This window comes from Montipora capricornis, chromosome 1 (genome assembly GCF_036669925.1).
Source record: "Montipora capricornis isolate CH-2021 chromosome 1, ASM3666992v2, whole genome shotgun sequence".
In the NCBI taxonomy this organism is placed as follows: Eukaryota; Metazoa; Cnidaria; class Anthozoa; order Scleractinia; family Acroporidae; genus Montipora; species Montipora capricornis.
In genome coordinates, this window is record NC_090883.1 from 40,266,273 (window position 1) to 40,276,272 (window position 10,000).

The 10,000-nt window shown below is 41.4% G+C and overlaps 3 protein-coding genes and 1 long non-coding RNA gene across 4 annotated transcripts in view; 2 read left to right on the forward strand and 2 right to left on the reverse strand.

The window, feature by feature from the left end:
* The window catches only part of LOC138043620 (serine/threonine-protein kinase DCLK1-like), a 4,736-nt gene extending 4,430 nt beyond the window's left edge, over window positions 1-306 (reverse strand). Inside the window, exon 1 of the mRNA XM_068889982.1 lies at window positions 1-306. This exon is cut by the window's left edge and continues 1,572 nt beyond it. Within this exon, the coding sequence (XP_068746083.1) occupies window positions 1-246 (246 nt within the window). The 5' untranslated portion in view covers window positions 247-306.
* Window positions 78-3,284, forward strand: LOC138043681 (uncharacterized). Its single transcript, XR_011131311.1, has 2 exons — window positions 78-215; window positions 300-3,284. It is a non-coding gene; the product is annotated as an uncharacterized lncRNA (long non-coding RNA).
* The window catches only part of LOC138043609 (ATP-dependent DNA/RNA helicase DHX36-like), a 23,161-nt gene continuing 16,312 nt past the window's right edge, over window positions 3,152-10,000 (reverse strand). Inside the window, exons 19-23 of the mRNA XM_068889970.1 lie at window positions 6,607-6,713; window positions 6,101-6,207; window positions 5,147-5,234; window positions 4,171-4,279; window positions 3,152-3,836 (exon numbers count right to left, since the gene is read on the reverse strand). Coding sequence (XP_068746071.1) covers window positions 3,583-3,836; window positions 4,171-4,279; window positions 5,147-5,234; window positions 6,101-6,207; window positions 6,607-6,713 — 665 coding nt within the window. The 3' untranslated portion in view covers window positions 3,152-3,582. The remainder of the gene's footprint in view (window positions 3,837-4,170; window positions 4,280-5,146; window positions 5,235-6,100; window positions 6,208-6,606; window positions 6,714-10,000) is intronic.
* Window positions 9,221-10,000, forward strand: part of LOC138043648 (adenosine receptor A3-like) — a 4,571-nt gene continuing 3,791 nt past the window's right edge. Inside the window, exon 1 of the mRNA XM_068890021.1 lies at window positions 9,221-10,000. This exon is cut by the window's right edge and continues 376 nt beyond it. Within this exon, the coding sequence (XP_068746122.1) occupies window positions 9,744-10,000 (257 nt within the window). The 5' untranslated portion in view covers window positions 9,221-9,743.

Below are 10,000 nucleotides of genomic sequence, written 5' to 3' on the forward strand. Positions count from 1 at the left end.
AACTTTCGTGCCACTCTCCAGCGAGAATAGGTAACGCACTCCCAAGGGTAAATCCTTAAAGTACCTTAAGCGACCAAGTTCCATCAGAAGTATTTCTACACTCCGAAATCTTCTGGAAGTTAGGACCATAACATGTCCACGGAAATTTCGATCACCGTTGATGTAAAACGTGACAGTCTTGGATGATCGGCCGACTTCGTGATCAGTGATACGGGGTAATGAAGATTTGTAATTATTCGCCGCCATCTTGCGTGTCCTGCTTTCTATTCAGAGAAACAAATAGGTTTATTTCTTTGCAGATGAATAGTCTTAATGGCTTTCCAAGAATTCCTTTTTGTTGATACTTCCGACATAACGACTCCTAGGAAACAACAACGCCTTTAAGGCCAACACAGTCAATGGCATGGTCGAACAAATCGGCCGACCAGATGTTTAGTGATATCTTCTGCCCTCAGTCAAGTCTTGTGCCTTTCGTCGCCCTCAATGGTTTATTTCGTAGTCATCGTTTTGGAGCAAACAGTCACCAGTGTATCGGAAAAAGAGGCCTGATGCTGCTTGAAGCTTCACAAATGGTAATTTCCGTGGCGAATCCGAAGTTTACTATTCATTACATCATTGCGTGCATTTTAACAAACTGCGCGAGCTGGCATTTGTTACCACGTAACCACGGTAACAAATTCACTTTAAGCTTCGAACCAATACGACCCTTGCCATTACCATCCTTTCCCCACAAATCAAGTAAAAATGAAACTATTTTAAGCCGTCAGGTCTTTTCCCTACTCGTCAAAATTTGGATGCAGTACGAAGAATCTGAGCGAAACGCAGAAGACAGCCGGTGGCAGGAAGCTCCGGCAGACAGCCGATGTTGGTCACGCGAAGATAGCACTCTCGAGTCTCGAGTTCTTCGATATTACAAAAAAAAAACAACAACAACAACAAGGCCGGAAATTCCTTCTCCACAATTGCAGCTGTAGTTTAGACGAAATAAAAGGCAATCTTTTTGCAAACAAAAAAATGAAGTGAAATATTTTGAACTTGGTCAAATGCAAGAGGCCGGCTACTGTCACATGACATGATAAGCAGATAACGAGGATTATTATATGGCAAAGCCAGTCTTGGGCAAATCTTGGTTCTTTCTCGCTCGGGATTTTGCAGTACGGACCATTTCCGTGGAAACGGTCCAAGCCGTGTATTTTTGTTTTGGAGCAAAGCCGGCAAATTCATAATTTGCGACCAAAACAGCGAGAAAAAAAATTGTGAATATTGTCATTCTTCACAGTGAAACTACCAGAAGAAGCTAAAAAGATTGAAAGATAAAAAGATTGAAAAGCTAAAAAGATAAAAAGCTAAAAGATAAAAAGCTAAAAAGATTGATTGCACCGGAAGTGCATTTTACTATCAGGTGATAAACAACTTATTAACCGAGCTTGCCCGGTCCGTCCGAGCAAGCTCGGTTAATATTCATGAGGCATATTTTCAGTTTCGTTAATGACCAAGCCAATGGGATGAGTGGGCCATTAGACATTATATCATGGAATGCATAATTACATCTGCGGTAATTTATTCTACTTTGGGGATTTCTTTTGTTTAGGACGCGATTTACGTAACTTTTTTTGTTGTAGTTCGTAACTCGTTATTCATTTACCCCCTCTGGACAAGTACGTGTTCCCTGTGGTATCAGGTTTTTGTATTTTCGTGTTTCATTTCGTGTCAGTTTGGCTTTGAGCGTACAAGTGTTGTGTTTCGTTTTCACCCACCCTCCCACCCACGGGGATTGGATTGTTGTTATGAGGTTGGCAGAGAGGTTTCTTAGGCAAATCATATCAAACTTCTCTATGTGCCAAAAACGAGTTGTGTGTTGTTTGCGTCGGGGTTTCGTGGGGGAATTGCATAACTAACACTGTGAAGTATTGACTTGTAATCAGGGACCGTTGAAAATTAGTATATATCTCTAAAGCCATAGAAATTGTAAGCAGAAATAGCTGTTAATTAGAAGACTCTTACAATAGTTGTTGTAATCACTAGAAACCCTGCGTTTGCCAAGGGTTTTGAAATCGGAGGGTTTAAAAGAACATGGAAGATACTTGTGTGACGGCCTACGGTTTAGCGCCCATTAGAGACGGCAAATTCCCGGGGTTGAGGATGTGGTGTGTGTTTATGCGGGTAAGATCCGATTTACACGGTACGAATTTCGTCGCATGCGACAAGCTTACGACGGGCTTGCAACCGTTTACGATTGTCGTGTACGTCAGAGAAAATGTCGTAGCATTTTAAACCATGTTTTAAAACGCTGCGACAATCGTAAGTCATGCCGTAGGCCCGTCGTAAGCTTGTCGCATGCGCCATAATCGCACCGTGTAAATCGGCCCTAAGAGAGAAACTTTGAAACAGGACAGCTGACACTACTGAAGTCTTCAGCAGAGGCGACCCTGAGATTCACAACGAAGAGTCATTTGTCGGGGGAGCATGTTGTGCTGCTAAAAAGTTGACAGAACCAAAGAACGGAACGCCAATGCGAAAAGTACATCTTGGTGACCGTAATCTTTTGAAAGAGCAAACGCAATAACCCGGATAAACGTACGACAGGAGAACCGCTGCAGACCGGGAAATTATGCATTTTATCAGATCTTCGGACAAACGAAAACTTGAAAGGTTACAAGAGAAGAGGCTAAGGGCAGTCTTCAAAGACAAAAGCAGTTCCTATGAAAAACTTCTAAACAAAGCTTAGCTTGTGACTTCAAATAATCAAAGACTTCAAAACATGGGTACTCTTATGTTTAAAGTTAAACATGGCATCTGCCCCACATATATATCAGATCTTTTTAATCTACAAACGACTCAATGTAGCCGCAGGAACTCAGAATTTGTCAAACCATGCTTTAATACTGTAACGAGCGCAAAGCATGCCATTAAGTATCTTGGACCGACACTATGGCGCCGCCTACCTCGGGGCACAAGAAATGCAAGCAGCCTGAGTCAGTTTAAGAAATTAGTGAGACAAATGGATCTCTCGAACTTAATTAGCAACGAATGTGGACCTACCTGTTTTCTCTGCAGTTCGTAGAGACAAGGAGTATTTTCAATAGAATAGTACCAGTAGATTTCTATATCTTTCTTAATAGAATAGCATTGGCATTTTCGCACAAGTATCCTAGAATTTCACTTCTTTAATATTTATTTACTATTTACTGGTATTTTAATAATTTGTTTGCTTTGTTATTGTGTCTCCAATTAGCAGGTATGCTAAAGTACTTTGACACAAAATAAAGTTTGTTGTTGTTGTTGCCGTACGCTTCAGTTTGGCCGGGTTAAAACAATACGTTGCTCGATCCAGTCTTTTATTGTTATTAACAACGCAAATGCACAACAAGTCTGTGTCGCAAAAGGGTTCTTCCCTAGGAGTACTAACTACCTAGCATATTAAATTTATAAACGAACGTAGTCTACTTTATGTTCATAGGGACGAAGGTCAGGACCAGAGAGCGACCGAACTCTTGGCCCACCTTTTCTCTCGTACAAGTCCCTTTTCTCTCTCTTTTGTCGACCGTTCCGACTAAGCCAGGCTAAGCCCTTTGCGGGTGCTCAGTGAGTGTTCGGAAGAGATTCTTGAAATGGTAATGTTAAGAGCAGGGTTAGAGTTTCGATCAACTGAGTATGATGATGGAATAATGCAGTATTTGAACAGGCCGATGAGATATTGCAAGACACCATCTTGTTGATGTCATCTCGGATGGTCTGCAATACCCTGGCGAGCCTTGGTGAACAATGGAAAGCCATCCAGCGGTCACCATCCACAGCCAAGGTCACTCGAGGCTGCTGAAGTGACTGAGAGAGGCCTAAAAACAAGAAAGAGTAAATCAATAATAAACATCGATGTTGATTTGTGCTCTTCGTTGTCAATGCCTTGCTATCTCCATAGCGCGTAATGCGCGCGTGTCACCCCATCATTACACGAATATGGACAGTCAATGCTGTCCTGACGACTATAAGCTTGAACGAACGTTACATGTGGAACCTATGGACTCTTTCAAGGACTTTCAGTACAACTTGTGGAAATTTTCATTTCGGGACGGATCCGAAATAGTTTTACCACTGTACTGTCTTACATTCCAATCTAAATTTCCGCCGTTTCTTTACGTTTAATGTTAAATAATGTCCTTGTTAACATACCATGTCGTTTTTCGTGCACTAATTCCCTAACATCTTTTCCAGACAAGCACATCAAAGCCACTGGGTGAACCATGCTACTGTCCCGGATGAAGACTTGCGTAGATTTAATCTAAACAAAGAAAAATAATGGTAAAAAATGAAAGGGAGGGAAGAAAAGCATCAAAGAAAAAGATTTACGGTTGAATCCTGAAGGCCGAGTCCCAGTTAACTGTTATACTTCTAGTTTAACAGAGCTATTCCATGGATTCCGTTCATACTCTACAACAGCCGTCTTCTCTACCGCCCTCCATATCTTTAAGTTAGTTTTTCCCATCGTCGTAGAATGAAGGTTAACAGACAAATTAAAACCAAAAAAACTGCATCCTACGGGAAGAGGCCGTACCGCCATGACGTCACGAAGGCCAACTGCAAAGAAATGTTGGCTGCGTTGTGAAGCGAAAATGTTTCTTTTTCCCACCATGCGGATTCTTCGCTCTATTAGGGAATTTACGATCTACGACGGCGACGTTGACGAAAACGTCACCTCAAAATATAACTTTGCACTATCGTAAGTTTCTCGCCGTTATGTCATCACCTTCGCGTCGTACAATATGGGTGAAGTGTCCTAGAAATAAATTGGCACGAGCGGTTTGGGAGTAAAAATAGACAATGAAAGATTCACATTTAAATGCTCGCGTTATCGTGAAAACCAGAAATTTGGTGATTTCAGGTCGTTGTTGTGCAGAGAACCGCACGAATTTGTGCTAAAATGCGTGCCACGCGTGCAGCACGATTACTTTTTCTCTTTTAACCAATGATATTGCTGTTTCGAGGCGTTCTCGTTGACGACCGCGTCGTAAATCGTAAAGTCCCTATTGTTTCGGTAAACCAACATGCCCGTTGGTCAAGTGACGCGACGATCATAATCATGTCGTTTATGTTGACTGACACGAGAGGCAAACTGTTCTCCCGGTCAATTAATAGTTTCATTGATTACCTTGTCGTTATACATCAACCACTGGCTGGAAAATTGTTTCTCATCAGAGTTCACCGAAGAAGGATGAAGTAAAACGCGAGCATCAGTTCTACAAAAATGAGATATCAAGTATGAATAAAAGCCTGACTTATGAAACGACTGGCTACGAATGCTCCGTGTTCCATTCTCGCTCTGCTCACAAACTATACGAGTTTTCGGCGGCTCCGAATTCAACTCTACAACCCTTTGAAATTACTCTCCGGTTAGATTTCTATTAATTTCGTTTATTTTGTACATCAAGAGACAATGCACACTGAGAGACAACAGCAGGATAAGGAGTCCTTTACAAAGGTCGACCTCCAAGTGTCAGTGAGAGTAACAGAGGATAGACCACATACAAACCAGCGAACTACATCGATCTACAGCAACAGACAACAAGAAAACATAACAGGAAACAAAAATACTACTTTACGCCAGGCAGAAAATCTAGCAGATTAAAAACCAGCCAAAATTGAAAACAATGAGACGAGTAAGGAAGATAGAGCCAGAGTAGAAGGGTGCCCATAGATGGCTAGCGTGTTTGCCAGATGTGAGCCTATACGGGCAACAATCAGAGTACGCTGAACGATAAGAGGGAGGTATGTCAAGCAGTTCCTTCGAACGAAGACGAGCATTTTATAAGCTGTGGCCATGATAGAGTTAACGTGGGCGAGAAGCGCAGTTGTTTTTCACTCATTTACCACCGGACATTCTGAGTCTTTAACTTGTTTTAAGAAGAACTTGAAGACTTTTTTATTTCAATTCATTTCTTGACTTTTTTAATCTTCCTTATTTTGTGAAACGCGTCGAGATGTTATATTATTTTAGATCAACGTTGTCTCCATTGAAACTGTTACGTTTGCGGGAAATACGAAGTTCGTTTTTTCGAATGCCCATTTCCTGAATCATGATAAGGAGGCCATATACCAAACTTACTTGGTGCGGAAGGAGACCCTGACACGCTTCTTTCCGCATCTTCCCTTCGATTCTATACCAAGACCAACTTTCACTGTATTCGGAAAAAGTCCAGCGCATAGCACAGCCTATCAAAAGGATCACAAGAGAATCGTTTCAAGGCATCTACAGCCCTTTATCAGACACACCCTCTATACAATCAGGTGTACAAATGTGTTCAATCTTTTCCCAACGTTAACATGCTGATTAACTAAACTTCATTCGGGAGAATTTAAGATGAGAAGTTAGCGTCACGGTTACCAAGCAGCTTCGGATTGCTTGCCGCGCACTTGTCAAGCCAAGGAAAGATTATAGCAGTAACGCATATATGGTCACAAACTTTCGTGATTATTCTAAGCTCTTACTACCTCTGAAAAAAGGAAGAGAATGGAGAGGGCAGGGTCACAACTAACCGTTGGGTCATGGGGTGAGCTATGGTGAAATGATCGAAAATACAAATCAGCATTAATGGGATCGACACGGCTCACCTTAACAAGCTCCAAATTTGAACCAAAAGTGTTGAGCGAATGACCGCTGCCAAAGCTGCGAACAAGGCCCGACTCTTCCAAAAGTCGGATAAATTGATCTCGCATACCTAAAGGAACAAAATAAAACGCAGATCGTTGCTTTGACCAAAAAATGGATCATCAAACTCTGTGGAAGGTGTGGCATCTTTCCAACCCCGTGTCAACCCTTTCACAATCGACAAACAGGGAATACAAACCAACTTGGCTTTAAGGTTAGATAAACGTGATAAACAAAAAAAGAAAGAGTGGGTCGAGGGACACGGAAGAGAAGCGGTAGGAAGCTCCCTTCCCCTCTTCTCCCCAGGCTCCAATCCAATTTAAGCACTCGCTCTGTCTCCCTCTTTTCCTTTGCTATGCACGCTAAAGGACAATGAACGACCAAGTTTTCATTGCTGGCTTTCAATCAAGGTAGGGAATCAAGGCAAGTAGCAATTCTCTGGTTTGTCCACTTTCCACAACAACCATAGGTTTTCTGTTGATCCATGGTCTGTAACTTACATTTTAAAAAAACTTATTAATAATTCATGAGCCTAACACCCTATCAAAACATCGATAAAACGTCACGTATTTCAACCTTTATACTTGATAATCTACGATCGTTCTAAAAAGCCCAGTGGCGCTTTTGATTTCAGTCCCAGCGAGGGAGTGCGGGGCTGAATGTGCAAACAATACAAATATTGCTTATCCTCAAATGAAACGATCTTTATATAAAGGTCACAAGTGATCGTTATGAAATAGTCCTAATCATTTTCATCAAAATTTCAGCCATTACAAAGTTCTGGGCGGATACTGTTGCCCATCCTCCTTCCAAACTTCTTCAACAAATTTGGTCACCCAAAAAATTCAACGATTCTGCCGTCATGTTAACAATGTTTGTATCTAGACTTTGGATTTTGTCCCGTTGCATGTCGAACCCTGCTTCTTCGTTAGCTACTTGGTTTGTTCAGCCTTGCATTTTGCCACTGTGCGAAAATATTAAAAGACCAATTTGTGACATATCGTGTTGATTTTGGAAAGAATTTTTCCAACAAGGCTTTTTCGGTTAAATTGCAGAATACCCCGCAACTTATTCGCATTTCATTGAATAAGATTTAAGCTCTATTGTATCCCGACTCGTTCTTCAAAGAATGCCCACTAAGGGAAAAAATAGTGGTGAGGTGTTGCGGTATATTATGCAATTGCTCCGCTTTTTCTTCATCGGCAGTTTTCAATTCTCCAAACTGGCCTGCCCAAACGCTCCCATGCAACATTTCAACGCAACGTCTTGCAACATTGTCGCAAGAGGTTGCGACATGTGTTGAATGGGCTGGCCAAACGCACGCAACATCTTCAACATTTACAACGCCGGTGATGTCGATGTTTATCTGCCCATGCCCCTGGCGCGCACCAAGTGGACCTAGTGCGCATACCCTAGTGATCCAACATGTTGGAACACGTTGCAACATATCGCAACAGGGTGGCCAAACGTACGCAACATGTTGTACCCAATAATTTTGCAAGATGTTGCGTTGACATGTTGCGAGTGTTTGGCCAGGCCTTTAGGCAGCATTTTTAATCAACCTTCTTCATCCATCAACTGCAAAAAAGAAAAGACTGAAGTAAAAAAACATGCTTTTAAAATTACCATACTGCTAAAAAGGTCTACTTCTTTTTCTTATATACTAATATCTTCCCCTCACAACTTGACCCTTTGTTCGGACTCCCGAGGGACAAGCTTTTTGTGGAATGTTTTTGAACCCGTTCAAAAACCTCGCAGCACGTGTTTTATCGGGTCTAAAAACACTCGGCCACGTGCGGTAAGGCTGATAAGGACGTTAAACGGAACTTCAAGGAATGTTCCTCAGTAGCTATTTTCCGCCGTTTTACAGTTTCACACTCAAAGCAAATATAATCAAGCAAATTGAGTTAAATTCTAAATAAATTCTGACTAAACTTCACATCAATTCGCTTATTTGTTTCAGGACGAAATTACACTTCAAGTTGTAAGGAGTTGTTTTACTCCAAATGGTGGTGTCTACTGAACACTCAGTTGACTCAGTTGACCGAGAAGTCCGAAGGCCTTCGGCTAAAAGCTAATTTATCCACTGGTGCATTTCAATTAACGAATGTGGTAGCCAAATGAATATTTTATAATAAAAGGCGACAGGAGTAAACATTGCGCGAGATAAAGAACTCAGTATGTTTTCTCAACTTACTTCCGCGCAATTCTAATCACAATAAATATTTACTTTATTAATAAAACTTTCACAAAGCTTTCCCCAATTTGCAAAGAAAAACTTCCATAAAACATGACAGAAGAGGAATCTCATACTATTCCGAGGTTTAATTACAGTTATTTTCTAGAATTAGTTTTGAAAGCTGATTTGACGTTGTGGGTGTGACGTCACTTGTATACGTGACAAAATAGAACAAGATGAAGTACCGTTCTGTTTGCGGTATCTTGTCTCGTAAAACGATCTGTTTCAAGGGACTTACGGTATAAACGGAAATAGATTTCACAAGAACGGCCGCTGATGGCAGATGTAGAAAATCTAAAACCAATGCTGCCTAAATGACTAAAATGACAGGTAGGGACACATCAAATCTAATCATTTGCATCGTTTTCCTGTCCAGGGGCAAGTACTACACCACCATTTGTATTCAATTGATTTCTTTCACTTGAGTACAATAGTTTTGAGGGCGTTTTTATTGAGGGACAATGAAAGCAAGACGAGCCAATCTTAATAAATCGTGTCACCATATAAAAATGCACACTGTTGACATGGCGTGGCCTTGATGACAAACGCTGCGACTTCATTAAAAAACAATCCTGCTGTGTGCACCTTAATAGACTGAAATTTTAAAATGAGTTAACAATCTGCTCACCAAAGGAAGTTGTTCAAAGATCTCAAAATACTCAAAAGGTCAGGCAATCGACAACCACCTTATTCTCCACCAAGGGTGACAAGAATTTTTAGTTTCACAGAAAACCAACGCATTCAGTTTCGGTCTTTAGTCAGTTCCAACAGTCAAAATCAGATGCGGACAGTCCGTACAAAGTCTGGTCCAACGAGTGTAGCGAAAAACCGGCAAATTAACGTTAGAACAAGCCACTTCGCATGGAAAACACAACGCTTATGACTGTAGTTTCAAACGTAAAGGCGCCGACTCAAATAACCTGCGTTCATTTAGAAGAGCAATGGTACAATACACAAGCTACATATGTCGCAAATGTCGCTCTAGTTGTGACGAACTTGTTTACTGCTGTGTCAGCCACTGTAGGGAATTCACTCATTCTTATGGCCGTTCACAGGACACCAAGTTTACGCACGCCTTCTAACACGCTTCTGTGTTGTCTTGCATTCGCCGATTTCAT